Source organism: Peromyscus maniculatus, chromosome 20 (genome assembly GCF_049852395.1).
Source record: "Peromyscus maniculatus bairdii isolate BWxNUB_F1_BW_parent chromosome 20, HU_Pman_BW_mat_3.1, whole genome shotgun sequence".
Classification (NCBI taxonomy): domain Eukaryota; kingdom Metazoa; phylum Chordata; class Mammalia; order Rodentia; family Cricetidae; genus Peromyscus; species Peromyscus maniculatus.
Genome location: NC_134871.1, coordinates 68,722,359 through 68,743,703, shown reverse-complemented (window position 1 = coordinate 68,743,703; position 21,345 = coordinate 68,722,359). Strand labels below are relative to the sequence as shown.

Below are 21,345 nucleotides of genomic sequence, written 5' to 3'. Positions count from 1 at the left end.
GTTGCTACAGGGGCTTGGTTAGAGGGTTCAAATTAGGACTCTTCAAACATTTCCCTGATTCCCTTCACAATCTATTATAAAGGTCAAGTACCCATATACTGCCAGCCTGTTAAAAATCCTAACTGTCTCGGAAACCAAATCTGCCCTCCCCAACCAGCAATCATACTTAGAACATTTATACTCCTCATAGGTTTCTATTCCATGTGCCAGAACCTAACCACACTGTGGCACATGCCTTTAATCCCAGCACCCAGGAGGCAGAGAAGCCCGTCTTGACACCCCTACCTGCCCCCCCAAACCCCTAACAAGTCCTCTAGTGACTAGTAAAACGTAGCCCCACTCCAGAGCTCACCATTCTGCACGTTGATTCTACAACTGCCCTTGAGTTCAAGGGGCAGAGACTCCGACCTGTGGCCTATAGTCCAAATTGTTTTCCATCAGATTTATGTCTAAATGAAACAAACGGGTAAGCACCGAACACTAGGAGGTACCTGAAAATGGCCAACTAATCACTAGCCTCAATTGGACCCACTAAATGGGTCATGGATCTTGATTCCGTCAGGGACAGCTGTGATGTCATCAGGAAAATATTCATGGAGGCGGAGGCAGGAAGCCAGCTTGGACGCCATCTCAAGGGGGAGGAGGAAGATGCTGTGGACCAATGGCCAGTTTCCCACTAAAACACCTTTATTGATAGCTTAGGACTGACAGTTACACACAGAGACAGACACAAGACAACAAGTAAAACTGCAGCACAGGCCAATTAATATTCTTCACCCTCATCATCCCCTTCAGCACTGTCAGCCCCAACCTCCTCATAATCCTTCTCCAGGGCAGCCATGTCCTCACGGGCCTCAGAGAACTCCCCCTCCTCCATGCCCTCACCCACATACCAGTGCACAAAGGCACGCTTGGCATACATCAGGTCAAACTTGTGATCTAGGCGAGCCCAGGCCTCAGCGATGGCTGTGGTGTTGCTCAGCATGCACACAGCCCTCTGGACCTTGGCCAGGTCTCCACCAGGTACCACGGTGGGAGGCTGGTAATTAATGCCAACCTTGAAGCCAGTGGGGCACCAGTCCACAAACTGGATGGTACGCTTGGTCTTGATGGTGGCAATGGCAGCATTGACATCTTTGGGAACCACATCACCGCGGTACAGCAGGCAGCAAGCCATGTATTTACCATGGCGAGGGTCGCATTTCACCATCTGGTTGGCTGGCTCAAAGCAGGCATTGGTGATCTCTGCTACTGTCAGCTGCTCGTGGTAGGCTTTCTCAGCAGAGATGACAGGGGCATAGGTGGCCAGAGGGAAGTGGATGCGAGGGTAGGGCACCAGATTGGTCTGGAATTCTGTCAGGTCAACATTCAGGGCCCCATCAAATCTGAGGGAAGCAGTGATGGAAGACACAATCTGGCTAATAAGGCGGTTAAGGTTAGTGTAGGTTGGGCGCTCAATGTCGAGGTTTCTACGACAGATGTCATAGATGGCCTCGTTGTCTACCATGAAGGCACAATCAGAGTGCTCCAGGGTGGTGTGGGTGGTGAGGATGGAATTGTAGGGCTCCACCACAGCAGTGGAAACCTGGGGGGCTGGGTAGATGGAGAACTCCAGCTTGGACTTCTTTCCGTAATCAACAGAGAGCCGCTCCATCAGCAGGGAGGTGAACCCAGAGCCAGTACCCCCGCCAAAGCTGTGGAAAACCAAGAAGCCCTGAAGACCCGTGCATTGGTCAGCCTGTAAGAGAAAGTTCGTTTCAATGTTGAGACACATTTTGTGAAAGCCGCGGTGGGGTGTTCATGGGTTTAAGAACTGATAACATTGGAATTCCAGAGTCCTCAAGTCCACTTCCACGTCCATTGGGACATTAGATCTGAACAGACACACAGCACAGGCTTTAGTTTCTGGGAAGGCGGGCTCTGGTGACCTTGCTGTGGGGTCAGGCCACAAGGGCACCTTCTTATCAGCTGGAGTTACCAGAGGGCCGAATTCAGACCTCATGTGTTGCCAGACCTGTCTGAAACATCTAAGCTGGAAGACAGGATGGCCAAGTTTCACTGCCCAGGTTAGTGTCAGGCTGGGGGTGGGTGGGCCCACCTCCTCATGGGAGACAAATGAATTTCTCTATCTCACTTATTAAAATCAGAGTAGCGACCTAGCTCAGGCTGCATATTATATGAGTACTTGGAATAATGCTTGGCATGGTAAGCACTCAGTGTGTGTGTGTGTGGGGTCCCTATTCAGTCTGGGCAAGGTGATTCCCTTATTTATCAGCATTGCACTAGACCTCAGGTCACCGGGGGTCACTGGGCTCCCAGCTCCACTGACCGGTCAACTCTGACTAGTAAATTGTTACAGAAGGGCAAGCCAAAGATGCCCTCTATACTTTACAGTCCTAGAAATGGAACCTTGTACAGGTACACTCTACTACAGGGCTCCCTCCCCCCCCAAACTATGACCTTTCAGATAAAGTACTCCATTGAAAGTCCTAAGGTGGCAGACATTTTTTTACTGATCCTTTAGTTCACTCATCTCACTGAGTCCACACTCTAATTACATACAAGAGGATCCGATCAGGCTGACCCCTGTCCGTCACATCCATCATGTAGCCCATAGACACCGACACCAAGGTCAAATGCAATTCTTCTAGTCGTGCTCATCTCAGAATGGTAAATGGCTCTTACTAGGTTTCTGTACCCCTCAAGGCAGGTCCCCAGTATCCAAGTCAGTGAGTGTAGCTGAAACTTCATTTGCCTTGGAACAATTAACCCGATTCCAAAGGGAAGTCGAGAAAAGCATGAAGCTGGGAGGAAAGCCATTGTTTTTTAGAAGGGGCCAGTTGTAGTGGTTGGACTTAGCATAATGTGATTTTCCCAGCAAGCCACGCCAGCTCAGCTGGCCGCCCGCTTCATTTTGTTAATCACTTACAAGCCTCACAAAGGGCGGTCAGACTGGCCATCTGATTAGAACACACAATTACCAACTTTCCTGACAGGGCTAGAGTCGCTCAGTTATGTTCAGCCGGAGCCAGTTTGCGGCCCTGAAAGCTAGGGAATTACTTTTCTGGGATTTCTGATCTTAGAACTTCAAAGGACATACCTGCTTCCCCAATACTCTCCCAACTCCACCTCAAGCTCTGTTGGAGACTCTTCTGTGGGCTCTGTAATTTTACTTTATGTGTGTGCTATTCTGCCAGCAGAGGGGTGTAGGTGTGTGTGTGTGTGTGTGTGTGTGTGTGTGTGTGTGTGTGTGTGTGTGTGTGTGTGTGTGGTGCCCATAGAGGCCAGAAGAGGGCATCAGATCCCCCACAACAGGAGTTAGATGCTGTGAGCCACCGTGTAGGTGCTGGGGATCAAACCTAGGTCCTCTGGACAAGCAAAATCACTGCTTAACTGCTACGCCATCTCTCCATCTCTCCAGCCCTGTAGGCTGTGTCTAAATGGTGTCACATGGGCTTCTTGGTCCCTGAAACCTTGCTTCTTCTGTGCTGAGGACCGACACCGGGCCCTATAACCGCCAGGTGACCGCTCTGATTGAGCTCTGGTCACAGCTATGATCTTACATTATTATTGTGAAATGCCTGTCCAGATTTCCAAATGAGTTTTGTCAATTAGTCATACGCAGGCGTCAGCCACCTACTCAGTGTGACTAAGAGGACCTAAAGAGGTGTGTGAATGTCTGAGCTTGAAACAAGAGGCTTAACATAGTCTTCATGGGGAGCAGGATATGATGAAGGTAAAGCTTGCTGGGTCTCACCTGGACAAGTGAGTGTCTTTACGGAATGAGCATAATACCCCAAATCTTGGTAAAACACAGTACATAGAACCCTCTCCCAGATAACCCACCACACTTACCAGCTTGCGGATTCGGTCCAAGACAAGGTCAATGATCTCCTTGCCAATGGTGTAGTGGCCCCGGGCATAGTTATTGGCAGCATCCTCCTTGCCTGTGATGAGCTGCTCAGGGTGGAAGAGCTGGCGGTAGGTCCCAGTGCGAACTTCATCTGGAAAAGGAGAAGCAGTCAGCCACCCACCAACAATCCGCACATGCTCCCTCACTGTTCGGTGTCTGAAGAGAGACTGAGTCTGTGAGCAGGACAGAATGCCTCAGGGAAGCTCCCGGTCCACTTACCTATAACCGTGGGTTCCAGGTCTACGAACACGGCCCTGGGCACATGCTTGCCAGCGCCTGTCTCACTGAAGAAGGTGTTGAAGGAGTCATCTCCTCCCCCGATGGTCTTGTCACTGGGCATCTGGCCGTCAGGCTGGATGCCATGTTCCAGGCAGTAGAGTTCCCAGCAGGCATTGCCGATCTGGACACCAGCCTGGCCAACGTGGATAGAGATGCACTCACGCTGTGGAAAGGGGAAAGAAAGTGTCGGAACAGGACAAGTGAGGAATTAGGGCAAGACTCACATCTAAATGACAAGCCGTCAAAGACAATCACTCTTCATACTCTCAGGAAGGCATAATGCTAATGACCTATAAGGCAAGACCAGGCCCCTCCACTGACTGTATCCCTGTACTTCAGGATCAGTTTTCTACTACTTTAGAGGCAGAAGAGATTAGGCCACAATCCCCCAGAATCCCCTGAAGCAGGCTGGCAAGTCCTTGAACTTGAGGCAGACTCCTTCCTTCCAGGGCTGAGTCACATAGACTGTGTCTCTCCTGAGCTCACTGTGGTGCCTCTTTAATCCAGGTCTGTAGGAGACAAAACTCTCTCTGTCTCTCTCTCTCTCCTTTAAAACCAGCTTAGACCAGCACCATGACTCACGGGGAAAATGCTAGAGAAGCAGTTAGCTGTATGTTAAAGTGTGGTCAGAGGCATCCCTTCCACCCAGGGAGGACTCTAATCTGTAGGAACATTCTTCCTTCACTGTCATTCCCTCCCATCTGGTGGGAGGAAAGGATTGTAAAGGCTAGAGGCCGGCTCCAAAAACTTTACCGCAACTACTTCAGAAATGGGGCTGGAGAGTGGGGAGGAAGGAGAAATTGGTAGTTGTTCCCTAGTAGATTATATTGTACATTTCTGGCACCGTGGGAAAGTAATCACAAGAATTTAACAGTGGGGGAACTTGTTTTCCTTTCCTTGCTGAGCACAGTATTTCAGAAGTTATCAAACCCATGTTCCATTAGTTAAAGGAGGCCTAGGAGTGCAGACCCTGAACCCACAGGTTTAAGGGGAACCGGTGATCATAATCCAGTGTAAGTGAGAAGAGTACTTTGAAAACCTTCAAACTTCACACAAAAAGGCTCCCACTCTTCCTATTATTTTCCCCAAGTAGTAGTGACTTTCATGCTTTTGTTTGCTTATTTATTTTCTTTTTTTTTTTTTAAGATTTATTTATTTATTATGTATACAGAAGAGATCACTAGATCTCATTACAGATGGTTGTGAGTCACCATGTGGTTGCTGGGAATTGAACTCAGGACCTCTGGAAGAGCAGTCAGTTCTCTTAACCTCTGAGCCAACTCTCCAGCCCTGCTTATTTATTTTCAAGACATGGTTTCTGTGTGGCTTTGGCTGTCCTGGAACCTACTCTATGGATCATGAGCTACCACCACCCGGGTTTCTCTGGGTACTTTTTTTTTTCCTTTTGTTTTTAGACAGGGTTTCACTGTGTATCCCTGGCTGTTCTGGAACTCACTCTGTAGACCAGGCTGGCCTTGTGAACTCACAGGGATCTGCCTGCCGGTCTCCAAAGTGCTGGGATTGAAAGCGTGTGCCACCACCACCACCAGGCTCCTCCAGGTTATTTCTTTCTTTTTTTTTTAAAAAATATTTATTTTTATTTATGTACTCTTTAGGTATGAGTGTTCTGTCTGCATATACACCTGCAGGCCAGAAGAGGGCACCAGATCTCATTACAGATGGTTGGGAGCCACCATGTAGTTGCCAGGAATTGAACTCAGGACCTCGGGAAGAGCACTCAGCGCTCTTAACCCCTGAGCCATCTCTCAAGCCCCTCCTCCAGGTATTTCTATGAGGGCATTTCCGGGAAGGTCTGACCGAGGTGGGAAGAGAAGGACCATCCTGGACAGGGCTGTACTAGTCTAAGAGCTGGAGTTCCAAACTAAACAAAAAAAGAAAGCAAGCACACGGAGCACCAGTGTGTCAGCTCGATTCAACACCCAGGTTCTCAAAGGCACAGTTTCACAGCCCAGGATAATGAAACAAGACATTGCTCACAACCTTTGACCTGTCAAGTCCCTTCCTCTTTGCGTTCCCCATATAACAATCAAGGATCTGGACCAGTCAGTCCAGCCTTGAGCACTGTGGGGGAGGTGCAGCTCTTGTCCCAGTGACCTTCACCTGGACTCTAGAACCGCCAGTCCCCTGAAGCTACAGAGAACCACACCTAGGAAGCAGTGTCTGAGGTACGGCAGCCTTTTGGTCTATACTGCCTCTTTGAGCTGCCAAGACAGCTTGGAGGAGTCAAGGTCAATTTCTGCCAAGCCGGATGAGTTCAATTTTGCTGGGACCTACTTAATGGAACAGGGAACCAACTTTCCCAAGCTTTAAAAATCTGCCAGGCAGTGGTGGCGCACACTCTTAATCCCTGCAGAAGGCATATGGATCTGAGTTTGAGACCAGCATGGTCTACAGAGTGAGTTCTAATCAACCAGAGCTACACACGGAGAAACCCTGTCTCAAAAACAAACAAAAAGTTAAAATCTTTAGAAAACAACCTGTCTCCTGGAAGCTAAGAAGGCAAAGTCAAGGGCCATTTGGGATAGGAAAAGGCAGCAAACGCGTCACTAAATCTAGTCCAGCCTGAACTGGTAAGCAGTTTGTCTTTGAAAAGCGCTTGCCTAACAGGTGAGCCTCGGGCGTTTCCGGATTGTATCCTTTTGGTTCTGCTTGGTCAGAAGCAGTCAAGGCAGTGGTTACATACTTTCCTAACTACTGTTACAGTTACTCACTGCATCTCCCTTTCAGAATACAATTAATTGAAAGGCAAATACTTGCAAGTTTGTGGGGGTGTGGGAGGAGTCGGCTCATTTGGTAAGGGGTTTACCAGGGAGCCTCCACCCAGAGGAAAGCTGCCCACTCCTGCCCCTACAAGTATACCGACCATCCCAAACTCACACCCACACGAGTGAAACAAAAACTCACCATTTGGGGGGGTGTGGAGTGGGGTTTGAGACAGGGTTTCTCTGTGTAGCTTTGGAGCCTTCCCTGGAACTCACTCTGTAGCCCAGGCTGGCCTCGAACTCAGAGATCCCCCTGCCTGCCTCTGTGCTGGGATTAAAGGCCTGCCCCACCACTGCCTGGTCCATCCCCAGCTTTTGGGCCTGGGGATGTAGCTCAGTTGGGAGAGGTCTTGCCTAGCATGGGTGAAGTTCTGTGCTCGTGGTGGCACAGGCCTCTAATTCCAGTCCTAGGGTTGGAAATCAGCAGTTCAAGGTCATCCTCCACTACACTCGGAGAGGCGGCCTGGGCCACACAAGGAACACCCCACCCCCACAAACCTCCCACAGTCCTTCAAAAATCATTCTTAATTTTCATCATCCCTGGGATGATCTTGGAACAGCTGCACCTGAAATGGTGGAGATCTTGACAAGTTTTTGTTTTTATGGTTTTTTTGTTTTGTTTGAGATGGGTTTCTCTGGCTGTCCTAGAACTCACTTTGTAGACCAGGATAGCCTTGAACTAGGATCTGCCTGCCTCCTCCTCCTGAGTGCTGGGATTCAATGTTTGGGTCACCACCAACTGATCTGTATAGTTTTATGAGAAGCATTCTGGAAGGAGCTAGGTCAAAAGGTGGTTAATGGAGTCTTCATCTTGGACTGTGAAACTACACCTTCAAAAACAATGCCGGTATGGGGGTTTCTTTTAAATTTTTTTTTTTTTTTTTTTTTTTTTTTTTTTGTTTTTTCGAGACAGGGTTTCTCTGTGTAGCTTTGCTCCTTTCCTGGGACTCACTTGGTAGTCCAGGCTGGCCTCGAACTCACAGAGATCCGCCTGGCTCTGCCTCCCGAGTGCTGGGATTAAAGGCGTGCGCCACCACCGCCCCGCTTAAATTTTTATTGACAGCTAAAGATGTATATGATTTTGTTCCCTTCTCTTCTGAGACACTGAATGAAGATTAACCTAGTGCCTTCTAGGCTAGGCAAATGCTCTCCCAGATTATTAAACTTATTTAGCAGGAAGGCTCCTTTTTCCAAGATTAGTCACTCTGTAGCCCACACTAGCCAGGAACTCCATAGGGAGCCTGAGATGCCTCAAACTCACAATCCCCCTGCCTCAGCCCCCTCTTCCCCCAAACCCAAGTGTTACACAAACTAGCCACCCTCCCCCAAGCTGGACTCAGTTCCTGGTAGTTTTGTTTGAGAGACAGGGTCTCATTGTGTAGCCTTGGCTGAACTTAATTCAAGAGACCCACCTGCCTCTGCCTCCAGAGCCCAGCAATTAAAGGCTGCCCACCCCCATCCTGAGTTCCCTTTTTTTTCTTTTCTCCCCTCCCCCCCAAGTCATGGTTTCTCTGTGTAGCCCTAGCTGTCCTGGAACTCACTCTGTAGACCAGGCTGGCTTCAAACTCCGCCTGCCTCTGCCTCCCAAGTGCTGGGATTAAAGGCAAGTGCCACCACCGACGGGCTCAGGCGAGTTCCTGTTTCTTGAGAACTGACTAATATGTTGTTGAGTCAGATGAGTAATCCCAGCACTTGGGTGTTGGAGACAGGAGAATCTTGGATTTAAGGTCATCCTTGGCCACACAGTGATTTAAAGGCCAGCATGAGCTAGATGAGACATGTCTCAAAAACCAAAATACAAACAAAATATATTTTGTTGGTTAATAGTTTACTCTAGCTTAATAAAAAATTTTTAGGGACGTGTTTAAATTCACTTAATATGCCACTGAACTAACGCTAGAAATCGGCTGGATTCGGGTATTTATTCGACGGTTAATTATCCCCGCCTATGGAGGCGCTGGCCTTTCCAGGTGCACAGGTAGGAAGGTCCCGGGACTGGCCACAGGTGACTCAGCAGGGAGTCACAGGGCGTGGAGCCGGTGCCCGGAAGTGTTTGCTCAGTCCGGCCGGAGCGCACGAGGTCCTCTGGGGTACCCCGGCTGGGAAAGCGACATCGTTTGAGAAAAAAGGAGACCCTTTGGTTTCTCCAGTCTCTTGCGGGCGATGTGCAAGCTCCAGGGGCGGCGGGGGGCCCGGACGGCATGTTCTCCCAGGACCACCCGGAGGGAGGTACCCGGGACCAGCCTTCCAGACCAAAGCGAGAGCAGCCTGGCGGACCAGGCTATCCCACCCTGGCCACCAGAAGCCGATCTAACCGGGGGCGGCCGTCGGGGGCTGTCGCAGGCACCGGCACCCCCCACCCCGGGCAGCCCGCAGCTCCCGCGGTCCCTGCAGACGCTCCCGTCGCCGCTCCACCACCACACTCACCATATTTAGTCCTTGAAGTGGTCCGCGAAGCCCGAGCCAGAGAGGGCGAGTGACGGGAAAGCTCCCACTAGCAGACTACCTAGGAGTCCCGGGGAGAAGTAGTGTGAGCTCCGCCTCCAGCAGAGGGTCTTATATATCCTGGCCCGGGCCACGCGCGGGGAGGGCGGACACAGAACCCCGCCCTGGGCCGCACCGAGGGCGACGATTGGCGGGTTCGAAAGTTCAAACCAAACTCTGGTCGGAGGGGCTGGAACCCAGGAGGGGAGGAGACGCGGAGGGTGGACGCCGGCGCCAGGTGGGGCGAGGGGAAAGGCGATTGGAAGTTGAAGGACAGCGAGATCTTTGTGCAGCTCTGGCCCGAGGAAAAGTCCCAGGTAGAGGGGACGGCCGGGTTCGGCCTCCAGGGACTCGCAGCTGGTCGCCCCACCCCGGCCTGGGAGTCCGGAAGAGTGAGCCGGCGAGCCGAGCCGGAGGCTAGCCGCTGCCCGCAGGCTGGTGGGTGACTGCGACTGCTTTTTTCGGGGGGCCCAGGATGGAAACGCCCAGTTTACTTGACGGCACAGTGGGAGGGGCGGAGCTGCAGCTCGCCTACGCCAAAGCCGCGTTTCAGCGGCCCGGGTGCGGCCCCTGAGGTCAACCTTGTTTCCTAACCGAGGTCTTAATTGCAGCCAGCGGCTCCTAAGCACTTTCTCTACTCACCCCCTCCCTCCTGTGGCCCCCAAGTACTGGATTTCTGCCAGCGCAGCCCCAGCGCCCTTTCCACAGGTTTTATTTTTGGGGCCCGAGTCTGCCTCAGCCCTCAGCTCTCCCTCCTTATCCTTAAGAGAACCTTCGTAGGTACAAAGAATTATTCGGTCCATTACAGGAGTGATTTCTGGGGACTGGAGAGATGGATCAGCGGTTAAGAGCACCGGCTGCTCTTCCAGTGGTCCTCTCGGATTCTGTGGGGTGCAGAGTTGACTGTCGGCCCGGCCTTGCCTCATTCGATCTGGTCCAAGAACCCGGAGGCTGCTACCCCCATTTTACAGACGAGATGACGGCTCAGGGAACCACATTAGGTGAGGGTCTCACACGGGAGAAGTGGAGCTTCCCTCCAGCACTGGGCCCCACACTAAACAGACTTCTGAAGGACTCCGCAAAGTGGGTTTCTCAGAAGTACCATCTAACTGGGCCAAGGAGATGGCTCCTTGGAAAAGTGTGAGGGCCTGAGTTCAGATCGCCGCAGCCGCCGTAGTGGTGGCTGCTTGAAATCCTCACACTGAGGAATAAGAGACAGGAAGACCCTGGAGTTCAGACGCCAGCTGGTCTTCCAGTATCAGAGGGTTCCAAGTTCAGTGAAGAACCTTGTTTAAGGAAGACAGCACATACTGACCTCTGGCCTAAGCATACACCTGTGCACACACACAAGAATGTCATACACACACACAAGAATGTCATACACACACATATATACCACATATAAAATTAAAAAACAAAAAACCCAAATCTTTTTTTTTTTTTTTGGTTTTTTCGAGACAGGGTTTCTCTGTGTAGCTTTGCGCCTTTCCTGGGACTCACTTGGTAGCCCAGGCTGGCCTCGAACTCACAGAGATCTGCCTGGCTCTGCTGGGATTAAAGGTGTGCGCCACCACCGCCCGGCTCCCAAATCTTTATTTTGGTGTGGTAACGCATACCTGTATTTCAGCACTCAGGAGACAAGAATAGTAAATTCCATCCAGGTCAATGTAGGCTATTCTGTCTCATATATGCAGGCAAAACACCAATGCACATAAAATAAAAATAAATAAATCATTTTTAAAAAGTGTCCTCTTGGGCCAGTACAATTGCTCCTAGGGTAACAATGTTCATTGCCAAGCCTGATGGTCTAAATTCAAACCCAGGACCCACATGGTAAGGACAGACCATCTCGTGCAATCTATCTTCCGACCTCGACACCCACACTGTGGCATGTGGGTATTCACACACATACACAATGGGGAAAAAAGTTTAAATGTAATCTTGTTTGTAATCCTAGTATCCAGGATGTGGAAACAGAAGGAGATATCTGAATGTTCAAGTCTGTTGTTCTAGGTCAACCAGGGGTATGAAGGAAACCCTGTCTGGCCCTCTCCAATAAACATACAAAACCTGTATGTGTACTGTGAAATGATTTTAAGCGTTAAGATACATGGTTAAGTTTGCTGCCCCCTGCTGGAGATCTTTGGATATCGGCAGAGTTCTTGCTTAGCATTGTAAAGGCTCTGGGTTTCATCCCTAAATCTCTATACCAAAATAAAAATAAAAATAACCCTGGGTGGAAAGTTAGTGGATTTTACTTTGTAGTTGAAAATTTCCAGAACTTACCATAAGCTTGTTTGTTAAAGCAGATTTCAATGTAACTTTTTACTGTTATCTAAAGTAACTCACTTTACAGTGACTGCTTCAGTCAACCACCTGTGTCTTATGGTAAATGATTGGGTGGTGGCGCATGCCTTTAATCCCAGCACTTGGGAGGCAGAACCAGATCTCTGTGAGTTCGAGGCCAGCCTGGGCTACCAAGTGAGTTCCAGGAAAGGCGCAAAGCTACACAGAGAAACCCTGTCTTGAAAAACCACAAAAAAAAAAAAAAAAAGAGAGAGAGAGAGAGAGAAGAAAAAGGTGTCAAGTTTGTGTAAGGTAAAGCTTAAATTGCAGGGACCTAGAACAAAATGTTTTAAGGTCTAAGAAGGTGTTTTAAGGTGTGTATAAATGTCTGAGGACATGAAGTGACTTAAGGTGTGTAAATGCAAGTCATAGAGATCTGAGGACAGGAAAGCTTGGACTGTGAGGGTCTGAGAATATTTTGAGGTGTGTAGGTACAACTTGTGAAGGTTTAAAAAGATGGATCAAGATATGAAAAATGATGCCGGGCGGTGGTGGCGCACGCCTTTAATCCCAGCACTCAGGAGGCAGAGGCAGGAGGATCTCTGTGAGTTTGAGGCCAGCCTGGTCTACAAAGCAAGTTCCAGGAAAGGCGCAAAGCTACACAGAGAAACCCTGTCTCAAAAAACCAAAAAAAAAAGAAAAAAGAAAAGAAAAATGAAAAATGCTTCAGATTTCCCCTCACTGTGCTATTGTTCCAGTGAGACTTCAAAAGTTCAGAGTCTTAACACTAATCAATAGAGTTCTGACAAGCTATTAATCTGGTAAGCACTGACTGCTACCGTAGTCACGAGCTCAAACTTTTAAGTTCCCTTTGGTTGTCCTCTTAGGATAGACTTAGAAGTGCTTCTCATCAGAATAAAGACATCTCTGTCCAAACTGGCTCTCTAGACAGAAAACCATGTTCATCCTTTTGAACCCAAAGCTCTAGCTTTTGCTAGGACTTGGAGGCATGAATCGACTCCAGCGGTTTTACAGACACCAGTTAAGACTTTTCTACAAGGTGAATTTCAATACAGATTACAAACAATGATAATGCTAACGTGGCTGGAACTTTTCGTGAACTTAGAAAAGGTTCTCATAAGCTTCAGGGAATCGAGTTGGAGCCACCTCTCATATGGACTCTGGTTAAGTACTGTCAGTCAGTAGACTGTCTCCCACCTGCCTGTTCCTTTATGTTCTGCACCTGACAGGTATCTGTTGCAGCAGATTTCCAATCAATTAAGGCAGCCGACTGCTCCATCTGCTGGCTACACTTTCCTAGCTCCAGAAGTTCCCGAGGATCCTGGACAAGTGAAACAGCTAAAGCTGCTCTTCCTGGATTTGGTCAACATTCCAGGTTTTCGGGTCCCCAAATGGTGTCCCAATATCAATAGGAAATAGTCATAGATAGATTGTTGTCCTTGATCAGCAAAAGGACTGACTGGGATGTTAAATTTCAAACCCAGGACAAAAGGCTAAGATGCCATTTAAAATATCAAAGCTGGACCTGGCTGCCAGGTTCTCCCAGCATCCCTCAGTCCCTATCTGTTACAGGGTATGGCTCACATACCCTGACCTTGACCCTGAACTCTGCGACCCAAGGGCTGGGCTGCCCCTTCCCCAGAGGCTCTTCCTTATATAATCCAGACATTTGGGTTATGTAAGCATGGCCAAATTACCACAGTTGGTCATGCCACAATTTCAGCTTCCATGGCGGTGGAAAGATTTATGAATTCCTTAAATTCCTGTGTGACAGGGAAAACCTTTTGGTCATTTTTCACCAATTTGGACATTATTCCAGCCTTTGTGCTCATTTCCATCCTTCTTCCTGTCGTTGTCGTCTCGAGACTGACAAGCCCTAGTAGATCTCTTCAGCGATTTCCAGACATCTAAGTTAAAAAGTAAAAAGGGGAGATGGCGTGGACCGCATGGCGACCGTTGCTGTTTGTCAAATCCCAGCACATCAGCACCGCAGACCACACTTCGCCAGCACCTTTTTACTTTCGTTTGTTTTTGTTTATTTTGGTTTTTGAGACAGGGTTTCTCTTTGTGGCTTTGGAGCCTGTCCTGGAACTGGCTCTGTAAACCACAGAGACTGGCCTTGAACTTGTAGAAGGGCCCCACCATGGCTTGACCACACAGCTGCCATGACAGGCTTAGAGACACAGCTTCTGGCTGACTCCACCCAGTGGGGCCAGCGGCTAAGAGGAAATACCTGACATTCCAAACATTCCCCATGCTCTAGACAAATGTCAGCCAGTCAGGGTCCTGAACCTGGAAATCCTCTCACCCCAACTTCTGCTATGATAAAAACCCCACCCTGCCTGGGCTGGGGTTCTCTGTTCTCACAGATGCATCGGACAGAGTCCAGACTCCGACCTTGAAATAATAAAGGCTCTTTGCTTTTACATGCAGGATTCGGTCTCTGTGGTGTCTTTGGGGGGTCCCTGAGATCTGGGCCTAACAAACTCACTGCAGGGGCTGGAGAGATGGCTCAGTGGTTAAGAGCAGTGGCTGCTCTTCCTAGAGGTCCTGAGTTCAATTCCCAGCAACCACATGGTGGATCACAACCCTCTGTAATGAGATCTGGTGCCCTCTTCTGGCCTGCATGAATACATGCAGGTAGAATACTTGTATACATAATAAATAAATCTTAAAAAAAAAAAAAAAAAAAAAAAAAAAAACCTCACTGAAATCCGCCTGCCTCTGCCTCTAGAATGCTGGGATTAAAGGCATGCGCCACCACTGCCCGGCCTTACTTTCATTTTTAATGATTCTCAATATTTATGCCTTTCCCTTTTGGAAATTTTGTGTGGGCTTTGGTAAAAGGATAAAAATGTGTACAAGGTGTTATGCCCAGATCAAGAGGACCCCCAAAAGACCACCACAGAGACCAAATCCCATATGCAAAAGCAAAGAGCCTTTATTTCAAGCTCAGAGCATTGGACTATCTGCCTGATGCAATGGTGAGCAGAGAGCCCTGAGCCCAGGTGGGGTGGGGTTTTTATCATAGCAGAGGTTGGGGTGAGGGGATTTCCAGGGTTCAGGACCCTTGATTGGCTTACATTTGTCTAGGGGTATGGGGAATGTTTAGAATGTCCGGTATTTCCCCTTAGATGCAGGCCCTTCCTGGGTGGGGTCAGCTCATGGCTTCTCCTGGATGTTGCCTGCCAGGAAGCCTGTCACAGAAGCTGTGTCTGGGCCTCTAAGCCTGTCATGGCAGTTGTGTGGTCAAGCTGTTTTGGGGCCACCCACACAATGGTAGACTCTCGAAGCAAAATTCTTTGGAAAATCCCCACCACCATGGAACCAGGAATTCCACTGTGCCCTCCTAATTACACCAAGAACAGAAATGTTAGAGATTTATTAGATACACCCAATCCCAAGGATGAAATGCCTACAATTCAGATCTGGAGCCTCAGGCTTAATAGACAAGAGTTCTGTTAATAAATACAGAGAAATCAGAATGGTATGGTATAAATGGGAAAGAGTAAGACATCAGGACCTTCTATTTTGGGAGCGTTATGAGGGGAGCAGGCCCATATAGTAAGACTAAGAAATTGTAGTGTACTGTCTGTTCCCCAGACGAAGTCCTTTTCCCAAGGTCAGGCATTTGGATTAAGGGTCTCCATTCCCTTGAGAGCTTGAGGAAAGTTCTTGCTTGATAAAGCAGAACTTCTTATTTCTAGCAAGAGGGACTTGTGGCCCTTCATTAACATAAGACTGCTGCCTATTGTCAAGGTCAATGGTAGGTCCCTCAACCGCTGATCTCAGGGCACACCCCAGCTCACCTCACAGGCCTCTTCTGTTTAATCCTCTGTGTAATCTTTTCTCATTTAAAGGCTGCTGGCAGCCAGCCTGACTCACCCTCAGATCATCTCTCTCTCTCTCTCTCTCTCTCTCTCTCTCTCTCTCTCTCTCTCTCTCTCACACACACACACACACACACACACACACACACAGCTGAAGCAAGTCTCTGGCAGTTTTCTCTTTTGCTTTCTTTTTTGTTTGTGTTTGTTTTTCACGACAGGGTTTCTCTGTGTAACAGCCCTGGCTGTCCTGGAACTCTCTCGGAAGACCAGCTGGTCTCCAACTCACAGAGATTCACCTGCCTCTGCCCTCTGAGTGCTGGGATTACAGGTATGCCCAGAAACCCATCTCCTAGGTGACTCAAGACTCCATCAATTTGACAATTAACAATAACCATCATAATGTGTTTCTTGTATGTTTGTGTTTTTACTTCTTACTTATTGTGATGCTGGAAATATGTTTATCAAACATTAAAAAGATGGAGTTGGGAAGCTAGACTCAGTGATGAAGATGAAGAGTTCTTGCTCTTCCAGAGAACCTAATTCAGTTCCCAGCATCATGTCCGAGGCTCACAGCTGCCCGTAATTCTAGCTACGGGATACCCAACACCCTCTCCTGGTTTCCTTGGACATCCACACACATGTAACACACAGACACATTAACAAAATTAAAATCTTTTTAAAAATGAGTGAGGCTTTTTGTTTTACTTTATTCTTTATTGTGATCTATAGACTAGGCTGACCTTGGATTTACTATGTAGCCAAGGATGGCTTTGAACACCCTCTGAGTGCCAGGATTACTACTATGCGCCATCATACCTGGCTTCTCTGGTGTTGGTACTCAAACCCAGATCTTCCTGCATGCTAGATGAGCTCTCTGCCAGCTAAGACACATCCCAGCCCACCTAGCACAGAGGCCTTAGAAGCTGCTGAATTCTGAAGCTTTTACCTACGTTGTTCTAGTATTAATAAAAACTCGGGAGTCAGATATTGGGGTACAAACCTGATAGATCAAGAAAGCAGTGGAGGAAAGACTAGCTGACCCTCTCTCCACCTACCCAGGTCAAAAAGGCCAAGGATCTCTCCAACCCCCTCCCTATCTCTTCCTTTGCCTCTCTATCTCTTCCAAAATCTTTCAAAGTCTTCCAGAATCTGTAAGGCAGATTCCAGTCAGCTTGTCATGGACTCCAGCCCTTGATTCAAAGTTTAACTTTATTAACAGTCTCGGAGTGTCACAGTGCAATCAAATATCCCGAAACAGCCTTCTTTGATCTGAGCGGTACCTGCCCCCGGTCGTTAGGATTTGCATATACTGTACCCGCTCTGGTCTCTGTGGCCAGGCAGATCTTGCCTCCACCTCCCTAGCAGCTGTTCCCACCAGGCCTGGCTTTGTGCTCCATTCTGAAAGATAACTACAGGAAATCATGTTTCATTTCTGATGAAACAATGCCCTCTCTGTCCATGTTCCGACACAGCACAGAAGCTCTCTTCCTCAAGACTTCTAGACCTTGGGTTTAATCCTGAGAACAAACCACCACCACCAAGGAAAATCACTCTGACTTTAGATACATGGTTAAAAGTCTGTTGCAGAAAGTTAAAAATACCTACTCACATTTTTCAGTTAATCTGCATTATTATTATTCCAGTAAGCGTACCATACCCCGGGGTCTGGAAACTTCCCTAATTATAGCAATATTTATTTAATAATTGTATTTATTCCTGCATGTAGAAAGTACCCGGGCAGCCCAAAGTGGAATGCCCCTGAGGGTTTTTGTTCCTTTTATAACTTCTCTACATCAACAGAGGCGACGCTGGTTTTGAGGGTTCCTGACTCTCAGGATCGCTCCCCCGCTCCCCCGCCCCCTGCAGACATGGGAATGGCTCAGAAAGCTGTGCTTTGGTCAAAGGAGGTTTATTTCTGTCTGTGGGCGCCATGGGCCCTGACCCCCGACTGTGAGTGGCTGTAGCCTTGCTTGCCTGACCAGGTGTCCTTCCTATTCAGATTCCCTGCCGATGTCCTTCTCACCTTAGGATCATCGGAGAGCTTACCGGAGGTTCTTTGTTCCTACATCCTGCTTGTGATGTAAACAACTTAGGTGCATCCTGTATTTGGTGTAAACAACTTAGATGCAAGAATGCAGAACTTTGGGTCTAGAATGTAGACCATTGGTAGCGAACTTCTGCCCTCAGGGGATCCTCCATTTGTGTTGTAAGCCTGTATTTAAGGTTTCCTCCCTCTTTCAATAAACGGCATTCGACATCCAAACGTACGAATGACTCGCTGTCTCTTGTCTCTATTTTTTAATCCGCAGCCCTTCGCTCAGACATGGTGAACGGTTGGTGGTAACGCAGGCGCTACTGCTACAAATGGAGGTCCCACCGAGATCTGAGAAAGAAAGGACCAGCTGACGGACACTCTTGGAAGGCCGGCCGGCATTTTACGGTAAGAATGGATTGGAATGGGTGCTGCCAGCTCACAGTCGCTCCTCGAGGAACAATTAATTGGACTGTTGAGGCGACAAGGCACTATCATTAAGAGCAAGACGGCTAAAGATTTTGTTCAAATCCTCCAGAATGCTAGTCCTTGGTTTCTGGTCTCCGGAGGATTTAATATACCAGATTGGGAACAGGTCAAGGTTGACTTACAGAAATATTTGCATAAAGAAGGACCGGATTCCGTATCCTTAGCTACTTTTTCTTTGTGGCGCTTGGTTAAGGATGCATTGCTTAGTGATGATATTGAAGTCCAAGAACATTTAAATAAAGCTAAAACTGTGTTGGAGGAGTCTCAGATAGAGGAGGCTCTCAGAACCCTTCAAACTTCTGATGTTTCTGATTCGGCAGAGTCGTCTTCCGATTCTGCAGAGTCATCTTTAGAGGGTGATGATGTAGAAGTCAGATCAGAAAAGGATGCTAGATGCCTAAGAGGGAAATCACAGATTTCTCACAAGGATAGACCTCCAACCTATAATCCTGACTTTTGCAACACGGAGGTCCTTCCTTCCGCACCCATGGAGGGATTGACGGGGGGAGTTGCTTACCCGGTTATAGAGACTCAAAATGCTCAAGGGCAGAGACAAAGGGAACACAATCCTCTAGATTTTAAAAGCATCAAACAGCTCAAGAAAGCTGTGATGTCATATGGGCCCCATGCTCCTTTTACCATCGCTATACTTGAATCTTTTTCTGCCTCAAATTGCACCCCTAGCGATTGGATGCAGCTGTGTCGCGCCGCTCTCTCTGGGGGGGATTATTTAATTTGGAGGAGTGAGTTTCAAGAACATTGTCAAACTACAGCTAATAGAAATGCTGCTGCAGGCTTCCCGGCTCGTAATCTTGAGATGCTCACGGGTTCAGGGCAGTATGCCACTTTACAAGCACAGATTTTGTATGATCCTGCAGTTTATGCACAGATTAGTATGGCCGCTACCAGAGCGTGGAAAGGGCTACCTAATAAAGCTGCTGGTGAACAACTATCTAAAGTCATTCAAGGGCCGTCAGAACCATTTGCAGAATTTGTAGATCGCCTGCTTCAACTAGCAGGGAGAGTGTTTGGGGATGTTGATCAAGCCATGCCCATAGTAAAGCAACTGGCCTTTGAAAATGCCAATAAATATTGCAAGGAGGCCATTAGGCCTCATAAAAATAAGAGCTTAAATGATTATCTTAAACTATGTAGAGATATAGATGGGCATCACATCATGGGACAGGTAATGGCCTCAGCCATGAGGGGGATTAATTCTAGAGGAAACCGCCCAAAAACCTGTTTTGGATGCGGCCAGCAAGGTCATGTTAAGAAAAATTGTCCTGGAGCCCAAGCAACGGCAAAGACACCGGGACTTTGCCCGCGATGTAAAAAGGGGCATCACTGGAGTAATGAGTGCCGATCTAAGGCTGATGCTCAGGAAAATAGGTTACCGCCGTCGGGAAACGGACAGCGGGGTCCGCTCCGGACCCCCCAAAGCCAGGTGTACGGAGCCCTGGATACACCTGTCCCATCCCCAGTTTCCCACCATCCCATCCAGTTTGTTCCTCGAAGGAACCCCTTTTTGTCCAAGACCTTATCAGAGACACCCCTGGAAGCGCAGGATTGGACCTCTGCTCCTCCACCAGAACAGTATTAACACCTCAGATGGGTCCCCAGGCTCTCGGTACTGGAGTTATGGGTCCACTACCTGCAGGGTCTTTAGGACTGATTCTGGGCAAGAGTAGCGCTCTTATGCAAGGTATTAGAGTAATTCCAGGAGTGATAGATGAAGACTCTGAAGGGGAAATTAGAATCATGGTTGAGGCTGGTAAAGGGGTGACTATTATTCCCCAGGGTGCTCGCATAGCACAACTGCTTTTGATGCCCCGCTTTCATACTAATAATCCTTTTCTTAAACCACACAGAGGTGAGGGCGGATTTGGCTCTACGGGCCCTCTAGCGTGCTGGGTTTCCACCTTAGAACAAAGACCCATGCTAAATTTAAAAGTTAATGATCACAATTTTCAGGGTCTTTTAGATACTGGCGCTGACACTTCAGTTATTTCTTTAAAACATTGGCCCGAAGCTTGGCCCCTTAAAGATTCTACCTCTCACCTACAAGGTATCGGCACAGCTCAGTCGCCATTACAGAGCAAGCTACTTTTAAATTGGAAGGATGAGGAAGGTCATACAGGAACTTTTCAACCCTTTGTGCTACCTGACATTCCAGTGAACTTGTGGGGACGGGATGTGTTGGATGGCATGGGAGCGGTGCTTACTACACAGCCTGTACAACAGATGCTGAAGAGTCAGGGCTACTGCCCGGGCAAAGGCTTAGGGAAAATGTTGCAAGGAGACCCGCTCCCTGCGGCAGACAAAAACTGTGTCACTAGGGGTCCTGGCGATACTAGAGGATTAGGATCTTTTCCGTAGGGGTCACTGCACAGCAGCCTTCAATAATACAACCGATAAAAATCACTTGGAAGAGTGATGACCCTGTATGGGTGGAGCAGTGGCCCCTTGCTAAGGAAAAATTGGAGGCTGCGTATGCATTGGTTAAGGAGCAGTTAGATGCTGGACATATCATTCCTTCCACTTCACCTTGGAACTCACCTATATTTGTTATTAAAAAGAAATCAGGAAAATGGAGGCTGTTACAGGATCTTAGAGCTGTAAATAAAACCATGCTTCTCATGGGAGCAACACAGCCTGGCCTGCCTGCCCCTGTGGCAATTCCTAAGCATTGGCAGTTAATTGTGGTTGACTTGAGGGATTGTTTCTTCACCATTCCTTTGCATCCCGAGGACAGTCCTCGCTTTGCTTTCAGTGTTCCTTCAGAGAATCTTAAGGAACCTTATCAGAGATATCAGTGGGTGGTATTGCCTCAAGGAATGGCCAATAGTCCTACTATATGTCAAATTTATGTGTCTTTGGCCCTAGCTCCAGTTCGAAAAGCTTTTCCAGGTGTTTATATAATTCACTATATGGATGATATATTAATGGCTGCTAAAGATAAAAAACTTGTTTTTGATGCCTTTTCTTATTTACAAGAGGTTCTTAGCTTGGCTAATTTACAGATAGCCCCAGAAAAGGTACAGGTATCTTTTCCCTATCATTATTTAGGTCATGAATTGTTACGCACGGGCATACGCCCACAAAAGATTACTCTGCGTATGGATCAGCTACGCACACTTAATGATTTCCAAACCTTTCTGGGAGATATTCAATGGCTTCGGCCCACTTTAAAAATTCCAACAGGTCAGCTTCGCCCCTTGTATGATGTCT

General features: G+C 48.2%; 1 protein-coding gene across 1 annotated transcript; it reads right to left on the bottom strand.

Moving 5' to 3' along the window:
* Positions 1–666: 666 nt before the first annotated feature.
* Positions 667–9,909, bottom strand: LOC102916382 (tubulin alpha-1C chain). Its single transcript, XM_006974390.4, has 5 exons — positions 9,596–9,909; positions 9,403–9,481; positions 4,133–4,355; positions 3,856–4,004; positions 667–1,738 (listed from the first exon to the last, which is right to left on the bottom strand). Exons 2-5 carry the CDS (start codon positions 9,403–9,405, stop codon positions 764–766), a joined length of 1,350 nt encoding a protein of 449 aa, XP_006974452.1. The 5' UTR covers positions 9,406–9,481; positions 9,596–9,909; the 3' UTR covers positions 667–763.
* Between the last annotated feature and the right edge of the window lie 11,436 nt (positions 9,910–21,345).